At 45.6% G+C, this 25,089-nt stretch overlaps 2 protein-coding genes across 3 annotated transcripts in view; both read right to left on the bottom strand.

The window, feature by feature from the left end:
* Positions 1-1,879: 1,879 nt before the first annotated feature.
* On the bottom strand, positions 1,880-10,129 carry SNRPA1 (small nuclear ribonucleoprotein polypeptide A'). Its single transcript, XM_005294821.4, has 9 exons — positions 9,946-10,129; positions 9,091-9,238; positions 8,397-8,475; positions 5,487-5,533; positions 4,630-4,732; positions 3,966-4,045; positions 3,360-3,435; positions 2,850-2,943; positions 1,880-2,153 (listed from the first exon to the last, which is right to left on the bottom strand). Exons 1-9 carry the CDS (start codon positions 10,025-10,027, stop codon positions 2,095-2,097), a joined length of 768 nt encoding a protein of 255 aa, XP_005294878.1. The 5' UTR covers positions 10,028-10,129; the 3' UTR covers positions 1,880-2,094.
* Positions 10,130-13,734: 3,605 nt separating this feature from the next.
* The window catches only part of PCSK6 (proprotein convertase subtilisin/kexin type 6), a 117,323-nt gene continuing 105,968 nt past the window's right edge, over positions 13,735-25,089 (bottom strand). For both annotated transcript variants that reach the window (XM_008165479.4, XM_065559206.1), the window contains 4 exons: positions 22,022-22,125; positions 18,536-18,665; positions 16,665-16,777; positions 13,735-15,524 (listed from right to left, as the gene is read on the bottom strand). In XM_008165479.4, the coding sequence (XP_008163701.2) occupies positions 15,397-15,524; positions 16,665-16,777; positions 18,536-18,665; positions 22,022-22,125 (475 nt within the window). In that variant the 3' untranslated portion in view covers positions 13,735-15,396. The remainder of the gene's footprint in view (positions 15,525-16,664; positions 16,778-18,535; positions 18,666-22,021; positions 22,126-25,089) is intronic.

Genomic DNA, 25,089 nt, shown 5'->3' with positions numbered 1-25,089 from the left:
CCAGCCCTTGTGACCTACTCTTTTACACCCCGACAGCCATGATTTGGCACTGGTTACACCCAGCCCTCACTTCAAGCCTCCTTTGCACTAGCATCAGTTTTTAAGAACAAGTCTCCCTATTCTTCATCTCTTAGTGCCTTTGCTGGCTGCCGATCTTCTCAGACAGCTGACTGCTGTTCATTTCCCAGATAGGTTCCCCAGTTGCGGCTTCTAGATACTCTCTGCCTACATTCATCCTAGCTTCCTGGGTCCGCTCCCCCGCTGCTCTTCTGTACGGCTGCATGTCATTTTAGGACTCTCTACTACTTGTCCTTCAACAGAGCTCTGAACAGCAGATTGGTGTTTTTAACGTTATGCATCACTGGCACATGCTCACTCTTACCTAGGCCACCACCCCTCTGCCCCTAATCAGGCTGCTCCAAGGCACATCTGTCCTGTTTTTCTTTTTGATGGCATTAGTTCGTTACACCCAGGCAGACAGACAGTCTACTGCTTCATTGGTTTGGCTTGCAAGGGGAAGAGCCTGCGACCATGAGTGTTGCTGCATAAGCATGCCAGAGCACTCAGCATACTACTCTTTTGGAGTCTAGCTGACTCAGACCTTTTAAAGGCATGCTTCAAGCATGGTGACTGAAAAGGCATTGTGGGGCAAGAGGTTTAGGAGCTCTAACATTGCAGTATCTTTACAATGGTTGATTTTATACATACTGCAGTTATGCTAACAGAAGTTACACAGATCTCCTAGGGTCATTTCGTAGATGGGAGACAGCTTCCCATTACCAAGTTGCATGAGTGCTGATGAGAAGGATGACTGCTGAATTAACGAACCAATGACCTAAATGACTGCTGGTACTGTGATCTTTGGATAGCGCAAAACTGAGGTCTTGGCCCTAGTTAACAGCTGCATAACTTTTGTTGTTGTTAGGTTTCAGAGTAGCAGCCGTGTTAGTCTGTATCAGCAAAAACAATGGAGTCCTTGTGGCACCTTAGAGACTAACAAATTTATTAGTCTCTAAGGCAGAGGTAGGCAACTTATGGCACACGTGCCAAAGGCGGCACGCGAGCTGATTTTCAGTAGCACTCACACTGCCCAGGCCCTGGCCACTGGCCCGGGAGGCTCTGCATTTTAATTTAATTTTAAATGAAGCTTCTTGAACATTTTAAAAACCTTATTTACTTTACATACAACAATAGTTTAGTTATATATTACAGACTTATAGAAAGAGACTTTCTAAAACCGTTAATGTATCACTGGCACGCGAAAACTTAAATTAAATTAGAGTGAATAAATGAAGGCTTGGCACACCACTTCTGAAAGGTTGCTGAACCCCGCTCTAAGGTGCCACAAGGACTCCTCGTTTTTTCAAAAGAAAATAAGGGTTAGCCAACTGACTAAATTCAAAGTTCGGTAATTACATTTTAGCTAACCAAATATAGACCATGGGCAGTTTATTTATGTGTAATTTTTTGCTTTCCCCACAGTTGTGTATAGCACTGTCAATATTTATATTCGTATTTTAATAACTGACAGTTTAAATCATATGAAGACAGAGGGGATAGCTCAGTGGTTTGAGCATTGGCCTGCTAAACCCAGGGTTGTGAGTTCAATCCTTGAGGGGGCCACTCAGGAATCTGGGGTAAAAATCAGTACTTGGTCCTGCTAGTGAAGGCAGGGGGCTGGACTTGATGACCTTTCAAGGTCCCTTCCAGTTCTAGGAGATGGGATATCTCCATTAATAAAAAAAATAAAAATTTCACCAGTAACTAAATATCAAGGGTGAGTTAAAGAAAAGGCAACTGGAAGAAACGCAAGGAAGACGAGGATATTAAATCCATTTTAGGCCCACGGAAAATAAATTGTCACAATAACGCCTGCAGAGAAAGGAAATGGTGTTTTATTTGACTTCATGTACAGTATAAAATTTACAATGGAAATTTCAAACACACCAACAGGACTTCTAAAGCGCCTCAGGTAACAAAAATACATTTTGTAAAAGGGGTAATGTTATTAACTTAACACTATGTCAACATGGAAATGTATTCATAGACAATGATACAATACTACACGTTCTTCAGATCACCTGAAGATACCATTTAAGATCCATTGGGAACTGTGTCTTCTTCCATCTCTTCTTCAACTTCCTCTGTGGGTCCTACAAAATGGATACATCAGAGCTATTTAATACCTGTTAAGACTTTACAGACACTAATCTCTTTATCCCCACTTTTCAGATGGGGTATATGATTTGAAGATCCTCACATTCACCTACAGTTATTGGTTCAATTATTTTACGGCACAGTTTTGAGTTATACCCATGGTAACATCTGACCTTGTCACTGCCTAGTCTGATATGCAGCTTGCTTTATTCCCACTGAGAAACTCCCCATAGTCTATGTCTTCTACTGTCTAAAAAGGTCACATTACCTGGCATCTTTATGGTCAGCAAACTGACCCAGAAAATTAAGCTTCTGTATTTGAGGTTATCAAATTTTGCACAAATGATTTTAGTCAAATTCAACTATACTTCACAAGTGTTCCATCTAAAAGGGATTAATATTCCTGCATCCTTTCACTGTGTCTAAAAGTTTATCTTTCTTGATTTATGCAGTATGAAATATCCACCCCCTTGTTACATCCTTTTAATTTTTTGGAAATAGAATCAGACTGATTGATGACACCAATTCTTTTTTAACCATCTCCAACTACATAACCCATCTACCTCAACCCACTGATTGAGATTATGTCAAGTTTCAGGCAAAGTTTTAAAAGTTATGCTTCTGATTCATGCTGTTTATATTACTGAATCACTCTGTGACAAAACAGAAAAGTAACAAAAGTATACGATTACCTGTTTTTCGTTCTCTGCCGGGTATCTGACCAGACTGCAACAAACCCTTGAGTCTCTCCACTTCAGCCAAAGTTGTAGCATTTGCTATGGCATTCTAAAAGGGGAAGACCAACAAGCTGATCAATACTCATTCAACATGTTAACAAGCTGCTGCAATTAATATGTAAAAAACATCTGCTTCAAGAACAGTCAACTAAAATTGCACTGTAGAGATACAGTATGTTGGCTTACTCTGTGATCAAATCTAAACTGAGAACAAGATGTCACTAAGATCAAGAAAAGGACACAAAGAAGGAAGTCCAATAAAACGTCACAGATTTCTGCAACAAGAAACCCAGAACATAAAAGGTACAGTATATAAGTGATCAGAACACATTTTTCCTCTGTTACTTTGGAAAGTTATGAGTAAGCAGTTACCAGTAAGGGGGGCACCTAACATCACTACATTTCTGATCCTAGGCAGTTTCCCTACTTCGGTTTTCCCTGTACATCACGTCCTACAAATGTTACCTTAATTGCTTCAACATCTCCTGTGGAGGGCCCAGCTTTCTTTTTGTCAGTTGGCAAGCCAGCACCTGGATTGAAACTTGAAAGAAAAATAAAGGCATATTATTAGCATCCCTATGAATGACATCTGCTTCTCTAACTTCCAAAGTTTTAACTTTGGAAGTATTGCATTCAATCAAGTGTAGTATCTTATCTTTGTTAACAAACTGATACAATGAAGAACTGCCTCCTTCAGAAACACCAGCAGGTCAGCTTCCCCACCTCCCACCCTTTTATCTGCTCATGAAGAGAAACAGGCCTCCTGCATTAAGAAGATTATGCATTGGATTTAAGCCATTAACTTGGATGTTGCTGAACAGCTGAGTTCTGCTGCACAGACTGTAATGAGAAGTCACCTTTTAAAAAAAAAGGTGTTTCTGAGCAATGGTATTCACCACCATCCAAGACTAGGATGTTTGGAGCCAGCGTATCTGGTGACACACTACCAGAGATATTAAGACATCCTGTTAGCAAATGGTATTTCAAATTTACTCTCTACTGCTGCACAGGGAAACCCAAGTGGTGTTTCTGAAGGCAAATGCCAGTTTAAATTGGTTCTCTTTATCTTACGTTTTTGTTCTCTTGGCAATATCCTTTGCAAGCTGTGCACCCCGTTTGCCCTTGAACATTTTCTCTGCCTCCTGACGCTCCTACAGCGATATCACACACACACACACACACAAAGTTAATTTCAATAGGAACATCATGTGCATTTTGCATAGCTTCTTTCCTTGAAAATAAATAGACTGAAGACTTCTTGGATCAGCGAAGACTGGTGTCTCAACACTAGATTTAGAAGCACTTTGACAATTAGAAAAAGGCTTAAACTCTGAGTATGGCAGTCTCAGACACTTCCCAGAGGAAGTTCTTCCCCACCTTTTCGTCCTCAGATGGAATAGAGGTTTGTGTGAGGATTTCCTATTTCTTTCACTAACGATCTGCTGCTGTACTCAGAACACTAAAAAGGACAGAGAAGATCCAAACTGTACTTAAACACTGGTGGTTTAAGCTATTTAATTAAGCTATTGAAACAATGAACTGGTAAAGTAAAAGCTGCCCCAAAGTATGTATTTCATTAGACACCAATATTGATGTAAATGTAGCTTACAAACATTGGTGGGTCAGGGGGAGGGCACAAATTGCAACACCATTAAATTTTCAATCAAATAAAACAAGAACAAATGTCTAACTCAAAGATCCTAATTACGCAGAGGCTAGGAAAAATGCCACTTACTTTTAGTTTCACTTTCTGGAAATCCAACACTCTGATTTGTGGGACTTTGTGGATTACATATAATCTGTAATGCTTCTTATTTGTTACAGGGTTCCTTAAAATACTATGAAGTAAAGAAAGATGTTAAAGACATTCTGAATACAAGAGACTGCTTCTTTTAAAGAAGTTGCATGCTAAACTTTAAGATTGCACACTAAATAAATGCAGTAACACTGCTCTTGATCTCTAGGAAAGAGTGAAAATTTGTTCTTAAGAGTCTAGTTTACCAGCTTAGTGAATCTTACTATAGAAGATTTTAGCACAGAAGTTCAAACACTTCTCAAAATGAAAACACAAACACAACTGTAATCGATCATATATCTAGAACAAAAAAAAAAAATCTGAACTTTTCCATTCCCCCCACCCCGATTCTAGCTCATGATCTCTTATTGAACTCCTGGCTTGATGCAATTCCCTCTGCTGAACAGCATGTGATTTAGATTTAATCTAGAGAATTTTGAAACAATAGATCTCAAACTTTAATTCTGAGAAGGTAAAATATACAATAGAGATGGTTGTTTGCTTACATCACACTTAATATAAACATAATGGCTAATTCCTATTTACTTTGACAGATTTGGTGGCAACTGAAGAATTTCACTCATTAAAAACTATGTATTTTTTGTAGACTAATGGGCATTTTGTTTATTGATTCATCATTTAAACACATGCCTGGTCCAATGGAAAAACCAGCCATTTCAAAACAAAGAACTAAGTCAGTGGCTAATAGTAAGCATAAGATAATATGTAAGATTTTTATAAAAGCAAGTATAACTGTACATTAAAAAGATCTGTTCATACACATTAAGGTTCCATACCTCAGGTAAGTCAGTGATTTAATCGTTGCCAAAGGATCCAGTTCACCCTGAATAATGGGAACACAATAAGTAATCTTAAAACAGACTATAATAGGGTTCAAAAAAGAACTAGGTACATTCATGGAGGATAGGTCCATCAATGGCTATTAGCCAGGATGGGCAGGGATGGTGTCCCTAGTCTCTGTTTGCCAGAAGCTGGGAATGGGCCATAGGGGATGGATCACTTGATGATTCCCTGTTCTGTTCATTCCCTCTGGGACACCTGGCATTGGCCACTGTCAGAAGACAGGATACTGGGCTGGATGGACTTTTGGACTGACCCAGTATGGCCGTTCTTATGTTCTAATTCAGGGGTCGGCAACCTTTCAGAAGTGTAAAAAGCAACAGAGGGTCCTGTGGCACCTTTAAGACTAACAGAAGTATTGGGAGCATAAGCTTTCGTGGGTAAGATCCTCACAGAAGTGGTGTGCCGAGTCTTCATTTATTCACTCTAATTTAAGGTTTTGCGTGCCAGTAATACATGTTAATGTTTTTAGAAAGTCTCTTTCTATAAGTCTATAATATATAACTAAACTATTGTTATATGTAAAGTACATAAGGTTTTTAAAATGTTTAAGAAGCTTCATTTAAAATTAAATTAAAATGCAGAGCCCCCCGGACCAGTGGCCAGGACCGGGGCAGTGTGAATGCCATTGAACATCAGCTCACGTGCCACCTTTGGCACACGTGCCATAGGTTGCCTACCCCTGTTCTAACTTAACAGGAGTCCAAAACTTGTAATGGAAGATCATTAGCCTCTAGCGTATCCAAGCACTCATATAAATAGCGGGTAAGCAAAAATGGTTGGTAGTATGGGGTACTGTAAAGGATATCTGACTATAAAAAAGGATAAAGACCATGTTCATTTCAAACTATTTTTTTTTAAAGTTGGCCAAATGAAAGAGCGTAATTTTTTACAATGACCTGTAAATATTTTTTCTAGAAATATAAACAAAGTACTTAACAATATCTCAAGTACTCATGGTGCATAAACCTTCATTCAAGAAATAATTGCTCTTAAATGTTCTGAATATCATTAGGATAAAAATACCTTAAAAATAATGGGGGGGGGGGGGGGGGGAGAAAGGGAAGAGGTAAAATAAATTTTAGTCTTAGGCCATAAATAGCACATGGAGATAAGGCTTAAGCAGATAAAGCCTTGTCTACACTACAGAGATTTGGTGGCAAAATCTGCCTTTTGCCAACAAAACAAGGGAGGTTACACACTACAAAGCTACTTTTGGTGGCAAAACTCTGTTTTGCCGACAAAATAAAACCACCTCAACGAGAGGCGTAAAGCTTTTTGCGACAAAGTTAAAGCGACAAAGCATCAGTGTAGACACTGCTGTTTGTTTTGTCCACATAACTGGCTTCCACCAGTATCCCACAATGCCTGCCCTGACTGTTTTGATCTTTGCTGCCCTGCAGCATGCGCTCCTCCCCTTTCAAAGCTCTGGGAAGTATCTGCCATCTTGGAATGCTTCTGTTCTGTACTAGTAACACAAGGGCAGGCAGACTGCTGCTGTGGGGATGGACTGCCCTGCTGCTCTGACATTCCTCAGCTCACAGAGCTGCTCAGGATGCTGCCCCCTGCAGCTGAGGAGGCTGTGGGAGAACTCGGAATCACAAAACCATAGGCAGGCAGGCAGAGTGGGCTGCTTCGGGAGAGACTGCTGTGAGGAGCAGAGCCGGGGGCTGACCAGGGAGGGGTGGGGTGTTCCCCTTCTCTTGCCTCAGGACAGGTCGGTCAGCCTGCTCTCTCCCCCACCCCAGACACACAACTCTCCCCACACCCATTTCAGTTGAAAAGCGGCTGACAATCTATTAGGATGCCCATGGAACAATGGGATTGAGAAACCTGCAACATGTGACGCTGTACCAGCCCCATGGAGGCATTTCAAATCTTTCCCATAGCACCCTGCAGCCACCACAGCGCACTGCTCTCTGTATGGATGCAAGAGCTGCTACTGCTGATGCACTCTGCCGACACAAGGAGCATAGTGTGGACATGGAACAGCAGTTTTAATTAAAGTGTTTTAATTAAAGTGCCATAACTTTTGCCAACAAAACTTTGTAGTGTAGGCAAGGCCTAACCATGCCATCAAGGACTTCAAATCTGCCTCAAGTCCCACACCAAGGACTAAAATCTGCCCTTATTTATGCCTGTGCAATGCTAATGGAGCTGCACAGGTGTAATAATTGAGGACAAAATTTAGCCTAAAGAGGGTATATAATAAAACCGTTTGCATTACAGGCTTGTGAATGCTAACATAGAAACTAGGAAAAAATATTGCAAGATTCCTGAACAGCCATGAAAAAAAGAGTTTACACAATGAGCGTTTCAGGTTTTTTTAATTCACAAGATTTTGCTTCTTTCAGTCTGTGTGTTTAGACCTGGAGCTGTTTAACTGCAAAGCAATGAAGTGACCCTTGTGAAAGCTTCCTATTCTCTTTTAAAGTTCCATGCCCATTTTACATCGTAAAAGTGTAAAAGAGGCATGATCCTAATCAAACTGGAAAATTAAAGAAAAGTCTGACCTTTTTGTAATAAACAACACAATATCCAACTTCAAACAGTACAGTCTAATGAAGGCCACAGTCCCATACACAATCCTGCACACACTTAACTTTTATGCATGCAAATAGTTCTATTTACATGTTACTGTGTTATGCCTTTCCTAGAAAAACCTTCTATCAGTAACATCTTATGTTTCACTGCATGTCAAAAATTATCCTCGAGAAAAGATAATCTGTGATTAATACATTAAAGCAGTTTTAGTCACCTTTCAAAAATGCCATGTAACAACAACATCATATACAAATATGTGCACAATTCAACTGATTTGATCAATTTTTTAATAAGTAACTTACCAACTCCACAATGCTATTATTGGTAAGAATGATCTCCTGAAGGTTGGGTAAGGCCTGTTCAAGTCCTTCACCGATCCGACTAAAATTAATATTAAAAAAAAATAATCAAAATCTGATTTAGGTTGGTAATAAATTTTAATAATAAAAACATGCCTACACATTTTAACCCTTAGACATAATACATGTACAAGGGTTCACTTGGTTTTGGAATCATTCACCCTGTTTCAAGTAAAACAGTTTGGATTTTTATTTGCTACTGTAAATTACCTCCGATCACATCCATTTTGTGCTCCACTTACCAATGCCCCAAACTTCCTGAGCATGATTTACATTTTTCACTGGTCTGAGCACAGGAATGGTAAACAAAAGCTACTGACTATCTGAGGCTTTGAGCAAGTCACAAACTCTATGCCTTAGTTTTCCTGCCCATAAAATGAGGATAATACTTATTGACTTGACCCATGAGTTATGAGGATCAGCGCCTGTAAAGCACACTGAAAATGAAGAAGGCTACAGTGCTGCTCCATATTGCAACATGCTGCCTTCTTCCATTAAAATAATCATTGACCATTTGTAAATTGCACCACTGTAATGATACAAGGAAAAGCCAACGCTGAAAACTGGCTGCACCCCGGGACTCCTTCCACACACCCACCCCAAAGCTATCCCATGCTGCAGCACCATAGCCCCATACCATATCCTGTTGTTATTCATCAGTAATGTTTTCAGCCTCTTCAGCAGAGGGAACCCATCCAACTTGCGGATCTCATTGTCAGAGAAATCGATGGCATCGAACTGGTCCAAGGTGGCACCCAGATTCTCAATGACGGGGATTTTGTACCCTGGGGGGAAAGCATCAGACCACGGTTAGATGGAGTCAGTATGGCGGGGGGGGTGAAAGGGTGGAAGCAGCCGGTTCAACAAGGAACGTTACAAATAACATCACCCCGCACGCGCAACCGGAGTTAAGCTCCCACCAACACACCACACACCCAGCCCAAACCCCTCCCCCTACACACCCCGAGCGGAACCCCTCCCCCCTACACACACACACTCACCGAACCCCTACACACACAGCCCGAACCTCTCCCCACACACCCCGAGCGGGACTCCTCCCCCCTACAGATACACACACAGCCCGAACCCCTCCCCACACACCCGCGGCCCAAACCCCTCCTCCCTACACACACACACACACACACACACCCCTCCCCCTATACACACAGCCTGAACCTCTCCCCACTAGGGTGACCAGACAGCAAGTGTGAAAAATCAGGACAGGGGGTGGGGGGTAATAGGAGCCTATATAAGAAAAAGACCCCCAAAAAGGGACTGTCCCTATAAAATCGGGACATCTGGTCACCCTACTCCTCACACACCCCGGCCCGAACCCCTCCCCCCTATACACACACACACACACACACACACACACACACACACACACACACACCCGGCCCGAACCTCTCCCCACCCCCGCCCGGGGCAGGGCCGGTCCCCGAGCAAGGCCTCGCCTCGCCCCCGGCTCCCGGCTCCGAGGTCGGGGCCTCACCGCGCAGATCCAGCTCCCGGTCCCGCACGGCGTTCGTGTACTGAGCCGCCTGCTCGATCAGCTCCGCCGTGAGCTTCACCATCCTGCCGCGCGCCTCACACGCCGCTGCCGAGTCCCGCGGGGCCTAGAGCGCCGCGCCGCGCCGCGCTGCGCAGGACAAACCCCGTGCGGGCCGAGCGCCGAGACCCCGAGCCGGCAGGCACAGGCCGAGCGCCGAGCCTACGAGCGCCCGCTTCTGCGCCCCGCCTGCCAACGCCATAGCAACGGAGGCAGCCCCCCCCCCCTCAACTCTTTCCCTCAAGATGTGAAATCTGCCTACAATGAGGTTCCCCGACGGGCTCACTGCAGGTGTCATTCGGTGAGACCCTCCGACCGGCCACGTGAGGCAGCTCCGAGCCTAACGGCGCCTTTTGGCCTTGAAACTGGGGGACGTTACGAGACGAGGCAATGCCTCGATTGTTCCAAACGGCGCTGAGTTTCTTGTCCGCAAAGTGCTCTCAACAGGCCCAAAAAGCATGTGGGAAGCGCCCCCCCCGCCCCCCCTTGACACGTGGTCTCGCCTGGGATCCGAGTCTCTGGCTGGCGCTGCATGGGTGAAAGGGGGAGATGGCAGAGGGAAGTAGGGTGACCAGATGTCCCCACTTTATAGGGACAGTCCCGATTTCTGGGTCTTTTTCTTATATAGGCTCCTATTCCCCCCCACCCCCGGCCTTCCCGGTGTTTCACACTTGCTGGCTGGTCACACCCTCATTGGAAGCCTGGAGTTTTCTGTGGCAAAAATAATATTTGTCTCTTGTCGAACGGACTTGTCACAGAGCCCCACACGGTGGTGCCCTAGCATTAGACATCAGGCGAGGAGCGAGGCGTGTTGCCAGATTAGGGGGGTGACCCAGGACTAGGCTAGTCGGGCTGTCTGCAGGTGAAGATCAGGTAGGGTGACCAGACAGCAAGTGTGAAAAATCGGGACTGTCCCTATAAAATCGGGACATCTGGTCACCCTAGGATCAGGGTGCATCGGCAAAGCTGTGCGTGAGACCATAGAGTGCTGCGCTGCTTAACACCTTGTTCTACCCCACTTTTGAAAGTAATGAAGGGTGAGAGAACTTCCTCTGTACAAATGCCTGGCGGCATCCTGGCTAGAACGGTGGTTTCCTTTGGACACAGCTGGATCTGAACAGATGCCACACCTTTCCCCCAGCGTGAACGTACATGAACCATCAGTTCAGCAACTGCCCCCGCCACCTCCAATTACAAGTGCGGATGCTTGCTCTTGCTTAGTTCAAACACAGCACCGGAAGTTGGTGTTGAACAATATCAGTCCCCATAAACACCTTCCTGCTCATATTTGCTAAGGTTACATTGGCCTTTCTACCACCAGCTGCTGTCTCCAGGCCTTGAAAGCTGAGCTGGAAACATGCTGCTGGCAGCACTGGGACATTCTCCCTTTGTGTCCAAGCTGCAATGCACTTTTTAACAGTCACCCCTTTGTTAAAGGCACCCGCCCGTTTACTTATTTCCTTCCACTTTATGCGGGGAACTCACCAACATTCACTTTTTAAAATGAAAGTTGACATGTGATTAGCACATTGGCTGTTCGCCGGGTTTCAAGGTTCTGGAAACATTTAACTAAGTTGTAAATGGGGCCACACAGCTTTGGTGCAGCAAGACTTGATGGGGCAGGTTCTCTGCTGGGCACAACAGGGATGTGGGTCCAGTCTGGGAGCTGGATCAGCTCCCTCATTTGCTGCCTGGCCCTGCACTCAGGGTAGAGTCAGGGGGCTACTCTAACAAACTGGTGGCTCCCAAGGAACAATCTGCCAAATGGGAATTGCAGAGAGCATCACATTCTAGCCACTGTCCCTCTCTACCCCCTCCTTGTTATACCCCATGCTTTAGGGGATGCAAGGAGAGAGGCAGAGGACCTGGCTCAGCCAGCTCTGTGCCTGCTCAGCGTTTGTGATCATTCTCCACTCCCTTTCTGCCACTTGGTCAAAACGAGTATACTATATAGCAAAAGGCACTAGAAATAGACAGTGAATTATGCAGTAAATGTGAACACATCTATATTTATACACAAAGTGGAACATTTTTGAGGGGGCATCTTCCCATTTGTGAGTGCAAATTTTAATTTCTTTCTTCAGTTTATAAAGCATAGCTCTAGGCACCCAACCATCCATTGCCCCAGACTCCTGGCCACTAATTAAAAATGACAAAACAAACATAATGAACAAAGGGCTGTCCATAAATTTAACCCCCCAGACAGCCCCCTCTTCAACAGCTGTAGAGCAAATAGGAAAAAGACGGGCCTTGCAGTAGGCCCAAAAGGTTAACAAATCTGGATCCTGGTGGCCCGCAGTGGGGTGGATTCCAAAGCCCAGGTCCTCTCACAGAGAACACCCCACTCAGCTTCATCATGTTTATAGATTCATAGGGTGAAATCCTTGCTTCATTGAGGTCAATGGCAAAAGTCCATTGATTTTTAAGGCCAGAAGGGCCCCTTGTGATTGTCTTGTCTGACCTTCTGCATAAACGCAAGCCATTGAATTTCACCAAGGGAAAATAAACTGAGGGAGATCCAGTTCGAATACTCTGCTAATCTCACCTGTGGCAGTAAGTCATGGGGAGAGAAGTAATTGCACAAGTAAATGACCATTTTAGGGCCTGCTAAGTTAAAACCACCACCTTGAATTCCACATGGAAACACCTACACAATTTGCACCCACAGTTGAACTGCAGGCACAACTCTGAACACTTGTGCCCTTTCCTACCTGACAAAGGTGCAAATACTCAAGCTTTGCACCTGCAAACAAAGAAGCCAGGCCTTCGCCAGGTCAAGAATTGGATCTACACCACCACAGTAAAGCCGTACTGAGCCTGGGAGTCCATTTGAACTGTCCCACCAACACAATGATATACGTCTCATCCTCTGGAGTTAGATTGTTACAGCAAGGCATGTTGGTTTAGTACTCTGGCTGCAGTGATAGGATAATGCTTTTACTTTCATTTAGTTCAAAGCCTGCAGCCACATCGCCTTGTGCTGCAATTCCAACAGAGCTCACCAAATAAGCAGGGCTGTCCGGGTTAGTGCCTGGATGGGGAACTGAAGAACAGCCAGGTGCTGCAGGAAGTAGTGGTGGGCATTTGTTTCTCTTGGAATCAGTACTGAAAGGATGCCCCAGCCTGGCCTTAGAGGGCACCATACCGCTGGAGCGTATATCTTTCAGCGTAAAAGCAAGGTCCTGAGCACCAGGGCTCATTAAAAATTGCCTAGAACTTTTCTTAGGTGGAGGGGTCTTCACCTCTAGGTCCTGGCCAAATTCCAACTTGCGTAACTTTGTTCTGCCTACCTAAATGTGATGTTTTTCACTTTCTGCCATGACAATCCCGTCCCGTTGCTGTGGGTTGCTAGCTGCCATGCTATGTGTGGTTTGTATGCAGGTTTGCAAAGCCGTTTGGGAGCCTTCAGGATGAAAAGTGCAATGCGCAAATCATCATTAGTAAGTACCTTGGATTTTTGCGTGATCCAAGCTTCCTCTGGAGGTACAAGCCATTGGTAATAGTTAATGAGAATGGGTGTGTGCCCCTCTGCAGAGAAATGCATCTCCAGTAGTAAATACATAGTTAACTCCCCAGCAAACAATCTCGGACAACTGACTTTTGACCCTGATCCATCCAGCTCCAACAAAATAAAAAAGACTTCACAGAAACATCACAGACTTGATCTAACTCTGGCCTGAATGACAAGATAAATCCATTTACTTTGGCATCTTGGAAAGAGTACAGACTCACTCAGATGTAAACAATTTATTAATTTTATGGTCAGTTCATAGAAGCTTTGCCTTTACGTGGTTGTTGCTCCATTCAGTTTTATGAACAATGACATTTGGCCATCCCCCGTTCACCTGGCTGAGGTTTTATTGGACAGGCCCAGACAGGGTGAAAATAATTTGAATTAAAAAAAAAAAACGGATTCTTCCTGCTTCATAAAGAACTGATAAAGCTTTTACTGTGAATTTCGCTGGCAGAAGGTTGAACTTGTTAAAACTATTAACAATGAAAATCAGAACATGCAACATAAGAAGTATCGTCTACATATGTCTTATGAAAAGAATATCTTTATAAAGTCTGGCAACAGAGGTCCCGGAGAAGGGGAAACACATGAATAAGACACATAAAAGATTCCCCACTTCCCATAAAAATAATAACAATAATAATTAATAATCTCTGGAGAAATACAGTATAAGTTATTACAAAAAAATCTCAGGACAACATAGCCAAATAAACTTTAAACAATTATACAAACACCACATGACATTCTGTTTGGAGACAGAGTGAAGAGATTCTGATTTGTTTTAGAGAACTGAGCTGGATAGGGAAGGCGTTTCCTGACCGGATCATCGGCATTGGGATTTCTTAGAGAGAGGTGTTAAGTCCATCAAAGTGTTGTCATATAAAAGAGGCTTTGATGCAAAGTGCTGGAGGGTAAAAATATAGGAAAACCATCTCATTTAGCTAGGAGAGGAAGAACCTAACAGGTTTCAATGATTAGAATGGAGTTCATCAACCACTTAATCATTATTTCAGAAGAGAAATGGATTCAGTAAATAAGACTCCTGAACCATGTGGATGGACCCTTATGTCTGGCCAGCCTCCCACTGAATCAGTGGGGCTCTGTGCGGGGACATGGATCCGCTTGCATGCAACAGCTGGCAGGTTGAGGGCCCCAACAGACACTATGGGCTAAATTCCAACAGCACTAGCAGGGGCACTGGATTGTCCCTCTTACACCAACTCTGAATAGGATTCTCAAGTCTCCAGTTATTGTCAAATTTATGGCCAGACAGAAACAGTTAACAACAGAAGCCAACGAGTAACCTGAATACTTTGCTTTAGAGCTTTTATCGAGTGGATTATTTAGTTCAGATTACACAGTTCATCATTTTACATATGTAAAGAACAGAAAAATACCGTACTACTCTTTTTTTGTAACGTGGATTTTTATCAGTCATGAGCTAACATAGAAGAACAGAAAGTGTTTAACCATTAATAGCTTCTTCTTCTCAGAGACACAGAAATCCGTGGTGCTTTCGAGTCCTGATCTCCTGCTATGCCCTTGGAATGGTTGAATCAGAAGGATTTTGACTAAGAAACAAGGTGAGGTGTCTAGATCACACATCAGTCCCCATCCATGAGAAGCATTTGAGAGTATTAATATTGCCATTTGTTTTGTATCTTTGAGGCCTTAATTACCAAGAATAAGATCCTACCTAGATTTAATGCTATTCATTATGTTGCTATAGAAACAAATTGACAGAGATATTAAAGCTATCAAACTGATGTTAGGCAGCACCATGTAAACTCTCCCAAAGTTGAAAAAATAAACTTTTGTCCTAAAGGTTTGGCAAACTGGACTTGCAGGGTGGTGGAATTCCTGGATGCAGATAATGGACTTTATCCAGCCATGAGACATGTCTGACAGCACAACTGTATGAATAGCTTCATTTCACAGAGCTTTTTTGATTTCACAATCTCACAGAGGGTCTTGAAAGCTGAGGGGCTGCGTTCAGGAATAGGAGAATCTGAGAAAACAGATTAACATTTTAAATAAACAACCCCTCACAGGTAACAGGCAATGCAATTTGTTCCAGTGCTTGAGGAGAGAGAATTGAAAAGAAGTCACTTTTTAGGGGTATCGCCACCTGTTTGTAATAAAGGAATGGAGACACTTTGCGATGAGTGGGAGAATTAGTCCAAGGATGAAATATAATGAAATGCAAACACGTGTGTGTACGTGAGCAATAAGCAAACGCTTATCAGCCTTGCTGGGTAACCTGTGTTTCTATAGCAATCATTATGTAGATGGGAGAAATCATAGTGCTGTTTCAGGTCAGGAATTCTGTAACTTGATTTAATTCGAGTAGGTCAATTATACGTTCCATAAATATGAAATCACAGCATCCAACATTCTCCCTGTTTTTGTTGTGAGGAAAGAATGAAGAAGCAGGAGCATTTTGTTGACTACAGCCAGGGGCTTCTTGGGAATGTAGATAATTGGGAAAGGTGCAGCTGAAGGATTTTTCCTTATGTCCCTATACGTGTCTCTCATCTATTCTCTGGTTTGATTCCAAGACCAGTTCCACTTGAATTCTAGGAAGCTTTTTATTATTATTATCTGACAGCATCCTAGGCACCCTGCAGACCTATAGAAAGGGGAGGGTCCAGATGCTCTAAGATCTTTAGATGCCTAACTTCCAATGAAATCAATGGAGTCTAAATGCGACTGAGGATTTGGGCCCAGGTCCCTGTACAGAGAGTACTCAATCTATAGGCTCAATCTTCAACTGCACCAGGGTGCGTGGAGACCAGGGGAGGCAAACGTATCTCTAAGCTGCCTTTCAGCCTTCCTGTATCCTTGGGCCAGTATAAGTTAGTGCAACCACAGGGATGCTCTAACTAATGCCAGCTGGAATAGTCCCCATGGGCCGCTCAATGGCTCTGAATAACCAGAGCACAGCATGCGCTGGCCATGCCCCGACAGCAGCATTTACAGAGATGGGGGAGGGTGATGTAGAGCCGATCCCAATTACTTTATACCATTGGGGAACCCCCGATGACAGGGGAATCCCCAGCTACCCCTTTAGGGCAGCTTTAAGACACATCTGTGCTACTGGGGTATCAGCCTGGGGTCTTTATTCCATGTTTACCCTCTCGTTACGTACCATCCATGCAGGTTACATTTGTGATGCATGAGCCGATGCGCAGATTGAAACCTTCCTTACACTTGACGCAGTTATCCCTGGAGCCTTCACAGGCTGAGCAGCTGTCATCACATCTGACAAAGAGACAAGCGCACAAATATTTTCTCTCGGCACCACAACCATTTGTGTCGAGACCCGACAGACCATAGGGCAAATTCAGCCTCAGGGCACTGAAGGGAATGGATTTGAACCCACTTACATCTAGACTGAACCAGCCCCTTTCTCTTTGGAAAACTTGAACCATGAGGGGCTGAACTTCTTACTGGGCTGGTGATAGGACACGGGAGTCTTTCGCCTCCATTTCACATTTGTTTCTGGTCAGTAGTGATTAATAAGTTGCCATACTCGGATGGCCTTGGGGAACTGTGATGGGGAGGGGGGGAGCAGAGGGGAAGAGGTCCCAGCTATTTCCCTCCTCCTTCACCTTCTTAACAAAAAGATTAAAACAAAGCTATTTTTAATACTCACAGACAAAAAACATTATGCTGGAGAACACACATCGGGAATTTAAGGGTTAAAAACCACACAGGAATGTTGTAATTTACATCCAGAGGTAAAACTTAAAAGAAACCCAGCCATGTTAAAGTACAGCAATGCAGTTAAGGCTCCAAAGCAAGCTTAACTCTGCCCTGTAGAGATGCCATGATCAGTAATGCTTGTTTCGGGGGACAATTGCCACATCCCCAGGGTTTCTAAATTAACGATACGTACGCTCCAGTTTCAGAGTTTTTTGTCTGGGAATAAATAAGTGCAACATCTCTTCACTGCATCACTTTTTTTACTCCGGTTTTGGAGGAAGAAAGGCAGCTTGGATCAACTACAGAGAGTTCAAGTGCTAAAGCGGAAGGTGACGATACAGAAAAAATAGAAGCAAGGTCAGACATTTCTCCTGTCTAAAGGAGACACGATTTAGATGTGCTGATGAAACCTCCCAAAAGGATGAAACCCGCCGACTGGGTTTGATACTACCTGGCGAAATTAGAACATTTGGTTCTACTATTAAATAGTAACGTTTATTCCTTACATATAATTAGGTGAAATTCAATGGGAGTCTCCACTTAGGTCAAGAAACTACTGTTTGCGAATGGACTAGAATCTGGTTTCTTACAGCGCCTCTCCTGCACAGGCCATCTCAGTGCTTTGCAAAGGAATGCGTTAAACACTGCTAGAGAACTGGCTGTGAAGGCAAATGGAGCAGTTAGTTTATGCTCAACATACCTTCAGGCACCAGCCCTTGTTTTCTGACTTCCAGAGTTCCCCTTTTCAAAGGGCACTGTAGAAGTATTAATTTTCATCCCAGCCATAAGGGTTTAACATCTGCCTTGAAGGAGAGCGCAGCAACCCACATCAGGGTCAGTGGTGCCTATTTGCCCAAAGCTTGGTGTGTGTTTAGAACCCAGGGCCTCCTGGTCCTGAGGCAGGACTTACTATGCTCATTTGTTATTTGTATTATTGTATCCCCTGGGAGCCTTAGTCATTGACCAGGACCCCATTGTGCCAGGCGCTGTACAAATAGAACAATCAGACGGTCCCCAAGGAGTTGACTATCTAAGAATGCTCCACGCTGACACTTTTCACTAGTCACCCATATGAAAAATCAGCTCCGGTGAAGAATTTCCGAAAGCTCAGGGCTTGTTTGACCATTTTAGTCGGTCTAGTAAACAGCATCAACCAGCCAGTTGTTTTGAGGATTTTTATCTTCGTTCCCTGTGACACACGCTATCAGCAGCCCCACTCCGATTGCCGATGTATCCAGTCAGCTATTAAGAATGGCTCCCTGTGCATTTCATCACACTAACTTCAAAGGGAAAGGTCTCAAGAGGACACTGTACCTTGTGCAGACTTTATAAGGTAGACCTGGCACCGCCTCAGGGTAAAACCCCTGGCTGCAAGCAGGGACACAGCGCCACTCGTGCAGGTGGAAATCTTTGGCACATTGTATGCATGCCTCTTTGCCTGGCCCTAGGGAGAACAAGGGAGACATGAAATATTATAGTTGGCTACAAAGACAATTACCACATTGTGTTACGATGACTGTGTCGGACGGGAGCCAGGGACACTCGGGACTAGGATACATGCAGCAGTCTGCTCCGTTCCAGAAGCCTGCGGCAGAATAAACAAGCTGCCTGAGATTCTAAATGGTTCAGCTGGACTCTAAATGGTTCCTCAGCTCATGCCCACATCCCAGGCCCAGCGAAGACCCAGCTAACCCAACAGCCTGGCTAGAAAGGACCTTCAAGAGATGCCGACAGGCCTGGGTGTGCAGCTAAGTGTAGCCTGACATTTTTAGGAGCACGCACACTGGCCAAGCCCTCAAGTGCCCACAGCCTCCGATCTCCACTGACTTTCTGACAGTGTTTTTGACCCTGCTGTTAGATACCCCAGGCAGAGACACTAAGACAAAGTACCAGCCCAGCCTTGTCCCCTACACGGCCAGCCCTTCGTGCACATGGTTAACTTTCAGTGGGGAAGGTTCGGAGCCAGGAGAAGATGGCAGGAAAGGCAAGCAGGAAAATCTGTAAGTAGGGAAGGTCACAGGGTTTGCTGTAACAGCGCAGCCCACCAATCTCTCCCTCTCTTCCTGCACCAGCATCCTCCTCTGGCTGAAGCCAGTTCCTGACGCTTTGAGGAAAGGAAAATCAACATTCCACAACACACCTAAGCAAATGCTGTATCCAGGAGGCAGCAAGGGGTACCACCTCACCCTACTCCTCACAACCTCTTCGGGTTATGACTATGCTGCATTGTAAATCCGGGTCTATGGGACCTGGGCTTATGGAGTTGGTGTTTCCAAGCCCGCACTTTAGCATCCACACTGCATCATAAACCTGGGTTTATGACTGCTGGACCTGGTGGCCTTTCGAACGACCAGCCACTAAGCACAAGCGCAGCTAGATCCAACCCACCTCCCCCAGGCAACAGAAGCAGGGACGCCCCTAGCTATTCTGGGGCCCTACGCAGCCCCCCCCTGCGGGGGGGGGCAGGGTTGGCTTGGGGAACAGGGAGGGAACAACGCCCCAGCACCCACCGGTGGCGCGGCTGGGGCCGGGCCGCTGCACTTCCCGCCACTGGTGAGTGCAGGCCCGGCCCTGCTTCAGTCCTCAGGAGAGTGGGGGCGGAGCAGGGGCGGGGGCCATGGGGAAGAGGTGGAGCAGGGGCTGGAGCAGCACGCAGCTGCGCAGGGCACCAGGGTGCCCCAAATTTCCTGGTGCCCTACGCAGCTGCGTACTTTGCGTATGGGTAAGGACAGCCCTGGGCAGAAGCCATGCGGCATGTGCACCACTGGGAACAGAGCCCTGCTGGCCCCAGGGAAGAGAGGCTTCCTATCGACTGTAGGATGGACCCAACTGGGAGGCGGGGACGGGCTCGAAACCCAGAAGTGGCCCACGTGCATGACCGGTATCTGCTGCTACACTGTGGCCGACCTAGGCCATTTCTTTTGACCTGGCAAAAACGTGGGCTGGGCTGTTTGAAGCAAACGGCCATTCGGCGATGTTAGGGCTACTTTGCACGTGCGCTCGCTCGGCGAACACTCGAGCTTTGAGGTCGCAGCGTCGCTCTGCCGACTCCTCTTCCGAGCTCTGGCCCTGCATCTCGCTGCTACTTGCAGTGCTGGGGAAGGCGGAGGGGGGAGGGGCAGCTTCCCCACTGTGCCTCTCCCTTCATATCTCTGCTCCATCCTTCCCCACTGCTGAGAGGCTCTGTCTCCTGCTACCTTCCCCTCCCATGTAGACACTCCACCCTCTCCCTTTTCCAGTGACAGCCCCGTGTACAGCGTTGGTCCTTCCTGCAGCAGCCTCACTCTGCTAGGCTGGCCTGGCTTATAGAAGGGTGGCAAAAAATTCCTTCCAGATCCTTGCAGGTCAGCCGGTGCCTTGAAACGTGACTGTTGATTACCATGACTTTGGCCTCACCTCCTGCGCAACCACCAGTGTTCTGAGTGTCTCTCTTTGAAAACAGTTGCCAGACATGAGAGGGATGTAATTTGGCTGGTGAGCTAGCGGTAGAGGGTAAGTGCTCTTGATCTACTGCTTAGTTGTTGTTCGATAGGTAATATTTACAGGGACACAATTGGCTTAAAACCCAGTTCATATTGTTAAAACAAATGTCTGAGTCGCCGGCCAATGTTTGTGGTTTCACAATTAGTATTTTCCTACTTTTAAAAATAATTTTTCTCTCACTGTTGCGGCGTGAGAATAAATCGATCACTCCCCTCTGATTGCCTCACCTGCACTCTGCCCACTAACCCGTCTCCCAGCATTTAGTGCAAGCCCCAGAGCCACCATATTTTTATTTGTAAAGTCAATCTGTTCTGCAGGATGTGAAAGTTCTCCTCTCCCCCGCAAATTAACCTGGCCCGAGGATCAGGACTGGCAGTAGAAGTCCTGCCTCAGGGATGGGTTCAAAGTCTGATATTTTGGGCCCATGGCATAAATGGGAGCTGTATCCTTTTTCAGTGGGGGAGAATCCAAGCAATCCTTTCTAACCAATCATGCAATGACCCGAGATAACAGACTTCAAACTCTTGCCATTTTTATGTGCCGAAAAGCTGTCTTAGGTCATTTTTAGAGGGCTCCCCCTGAGCCTTGTTCAACTACAGCGCCTGGCTTCACAGGTGTAAGAATACAAAAAATAAAATAAAATAAAAAAATGTCAAAAACTCCCTAAAGCATTTGAAAAAGATAACTGCTTCTGCTGTCTATCCAGCATACGCACATCCACGACAGCACGGAAAAGGGTTTGCTGGGCACTTGTGAGCAATGTGACCATCCCAACCTCAAACTGAACCTCCCTTTATGTTTGTACAGCACCTAGCACCATGGGGCTCAACCTGGTTGTGACTTTTAGGCCCCATTTACTTCTATACATGCACATGCAGATGGTGAGGGGAGAAGAAAAAAAAAAGAGTGGCCTTTTTATAGCTCACGTGGAGATAATTCTTCAATAGGGGTAACCCTATCAAACACCCTGAAAAGGACTAGGTCTGTTAAAGACTGGGGGCCGCAATCCCCGTGGAAAAGCAGCATGGTGGGATGCTTTCCCTTTGCTGTGCTGGGCTTTGCACGGCGAGCGAAACGCCCTGAGCCCACACAGCCGTTTCTTTTCCTTCCACAAGCTGGTGGGTTAATTTTTGCACTGATCCAGCGACGCTGCTTCAAAGCACACCTTATGCTCTAAAGGAGCAATAATGCCTCGAGCCCAGAAGGCACAGGTGCTGTTGCATTGCAGAGTAGCGAGCTCACGGCTTAGGCACAGAGGGCTGGGTTTAAGGCTGTTTGGAGGAACGGCTCGGGACCCCGTGCAGATGAAGAACGTACCGACACATGTCTGGCAGCTCGCGTGGCACCTCTCGCATTTCCGGGTCTCTTTGCTGAAATACATGCCTGGCTGGCATTCCGGGAGACAGCCTGCTCCTAACGGGCTGTTGGAAAAGCAGGGGAGAAAGTTTTACCGAAACACACAAATATTCCCCCAATCCCTAGTGATTTCACCATCAAGAGGTTTAATACAAGCCTCCTTGTAACGACTGGGCAGCCTGAGACAGCTTCGTACCACCTTCCCCAAAGCAAAGTGAACCCAGCAGACCCAGTCTCCATAGGATCTGCTCTGGGTAAGGGAATCCTTATGTGGCACAGAGCCATTGTAGTTGCTTCAACACCAGCAGGGAGCATGGCCAGTGTTTTCCTGCATCCCTATCTGTAATAGGCCCTCCTGGGGCAGCCTTCAGGCTACTTATGCCAAAAGATTGGCTTGCTGTAGCGTGGCCAGGATCAGAGGAGCACAACTGTGGCTTATAGCTTAAAGCCCCCCGCTTGTACACCTCAACTTGCATTCCATGACTGCAGCTAAGGACTGGGTCCAGGAAGCCAGATTTTCTGCGCTGGCCAAGATCTGCTCGGCACAGCAGAGAAGAGGGGTTGGTTTTCTGGTTCTATGTCTGGCCCCAGAGGCTGCTCTAAGCTACGCCAGCTGGCCCAAGGGACTGTCAGTCAAGTCTGGTTCACTGATACCAAGCTCAGGCCCCAGTCACATCTTGGTGGGGGCTGCCACAGGGATCCAATTGCTGGATTGGAGCGTTAATAATTGATTTACAGTCCTTTCCAGGACATCACCCTAAACACACAAGAAGAAAGTGAAGATTATTTTAAAATGCATTTCCCTGGCCCCCTCTGCCTGCCCCCAAATATTGTGTTATTGGGGGCAGCGTGGTTTAGCAGATAGCCCAATAGACTGAGGATCGGAAAGGGTTTCTAGCCCAGCTTGGCCACTGACCTGTCGCGTGACCCTGGGCAAATCACTTCAGCCCACCCAGCCTCTGCTTCCCTACCCTTTGTTTGTCTTGTTGTCTATTTAGAGTGTATGCTCTTTCAGGGCAGAGCCTGCCTCTCGCTATGTGTTTGTGTACAGGGCCTAGCACAACGGGGCGCTGATCTCGGTGTGCTACTGTAATACATAAATGCCCAAAACAATAATGACGTTTAAAAACACGTGCAATACAAAAGCACAGCACCACTACCCGCTGCCTTCTCTCCCAGCTGGGCAGAAGGCATCTGGAACTGAGCCAGCACTTCAAAAGACATTCAAGTCCTTCTAGGGACCCACCCTCAAAAAAACCTGTTCCAGGATCTTTAATGAAATGTTCAAGAGCAAAGGGCGGTTTAAAAACAAAAAAAAGACATGGGCAGCCGGCCCAACTCTTCCAAAGGCCTGTAACGCAGAACGTTGTTAGACCTTTGCAAGACAGAGAGATCATATCAAGGGTTTCTCTCTTGTAGAGGGTGTTTCTTCTTTACTACCAGGATGCCTGGCTTTGGAGGAATTAAGCTGTTTGTTTTTTATTCACTGATTAGTGACTCATGCCGAGACTGCCGGCTCTTTGGGGCAGGGACTGGTTTTTGTTCGGTGTGAGTGCCATGGGGTCCAGGTCCATGCCTGGGGGTCCGGGGTGCTACAGTAATACAAATAAATCATCGTTATTTTCTCAGTACTGTTTCATTCTGAAGACTAGCAGGAATTCCTTTGGAGTCGTGCAGCCTAAATCCCGAGGGCCACATGGGGACTCCCGGCCCCTCACTGTGCTGAGGAGTTACATGCCCGAGCAGTCCTAGGGCGCTGGCTGCTCACTCACATGAGTATGGGGATCACAATTGGGCCTCGAACTTTGCAATGTATCTTCCAAGGATAAGGTGCCACAAGCCTTGCAGTTGCTCTCAGCTGAGCAGAGCAGGGTCCTACCTACAGGAAGGATGGATTGGATGGTGTTGCAGCATCCACAGTAACTACAGCTAGCACGGATTAAATCGAAACTTTATTACACTAGTATTTGGTGGCCATTATATGGACCGCAAAGGTACTGTGTTTTGAAACAGCACGTGTGCAAATGATCTGGTGGTGACATGGGCTCAGCACTTCCAGTTTCAAACACTGAGACAAAACATCCCAGGTTCACACTTTTACTTTAATGGGGGAGAATTTTTAACCATGGGACTTGGGCTTCCAAAGACATTTCTGAAAATGAGCCCTCACCCTCAATCCCCAGTAGCACTGAACTCCCATCCAGCACAGCTGGGGTAAGAAGAGACAACGGTGGCTCTAAGCCGCCTTTTTACCTCCTCTCACTGTAGGGCTGGGCCCAGTGCAAGTTAGCCCCAAAGGAGCCATCTTGATTTAACACCCGAGTGGGGGTGGAGTATGTGTTTTTCCAGGAGCTGAGACTCCGGCTTGCCATGCATAAGGAGCGATAGTTATGCCAGTATAACACCCCTCACCTCCCTGGGGACACTGACTCCGGTCTAAGTGTGACTTTTTCAGGTTAGCTTATGTCACTTGGGAAGGGTTTAAGCTACCAAAATTAAACAAACAAACAAATCAATAAGTCAAGTCACTCATATAAGAGTGCCCACATGAGCTTTTGGTACCGGTGTAACTATATCTGTACAACTAGACTGGTATAGCTATATTGGTATAAGCGGTAAAACTTTCCTGTTTAAAAAAGGTCTAAATAAGGGACCTCTGTGTTTGTAGTATGCATTTTAAATGCACCCAAAATAGATATTTATAGGATCAACCCAATAACTCCTGTCTCTAGGTAAACATCCCTTGTTTTGAAAAATCGGCTGCAGGGGACGTGCTGAACCGGGGAAGGTTCTGAAGGAGCTCCCTGAGGCTCATGTGGAAACCGTACGTTGTATAATATTCAATGTAAACATTTTTATTTGGTCTTCTTTCCTTTTAGATGTCCTCCCCACATCCCTACCCCCAGCCCAGCTTATAAACAAACCCAGCAAAGGGAATTTAAATCAGACAGCATTAAGGGAATGAGAAAGAGCCAGTGATAGCCAGAAATGAGGTGGGAGACACAGGAGCACCCTCAGCTCCTGGTGAT

This window comes from Chrysemys picta, chromosome 10 (genome assembly GCF_011386835.1).
Source record: "Chrysemys picta bellii isolate R12L10 chromosome 10, ASM1138683v2, whole genome shotgun sequence".
Taxonomy (NCBI): Eukaryota; Metazoa; Chordata; order Testudines; family Emydidae; genus Chrysemys; species Chrysemys picta.
The sequence above is the reverse complement of the archived record's forward strand: the minus strand, read 5'-3'. Positions and strand labels throughout refer to the sequence as shown.

Excerpts from the sequence above, each read along its gene's own strand:
- SNRPA1 (XM_005294821.4), bottom strand. The coding sequence starts at position 10,027 with ATGGTGAAGCTCACGGCGGAGCTGATCGAGCAGGCGGCTCAGTACACG. Across the intron at positions 9,239-9,945 it reads CCGGGAGCTGGATCTGCGCG|GGTACAAAATCCCCGTCATT; the intron begins GTGAGGCCCCGA and ends CTTTCCCCCCAG. Across the intron at positions 5,534-8,396 it reads ATAATAGCATTGTGGAGTTG|GGTGAACTGGATCCTTTGGC; the intron begins GTAAGTTACTTA and ends CCCATTATTCAG.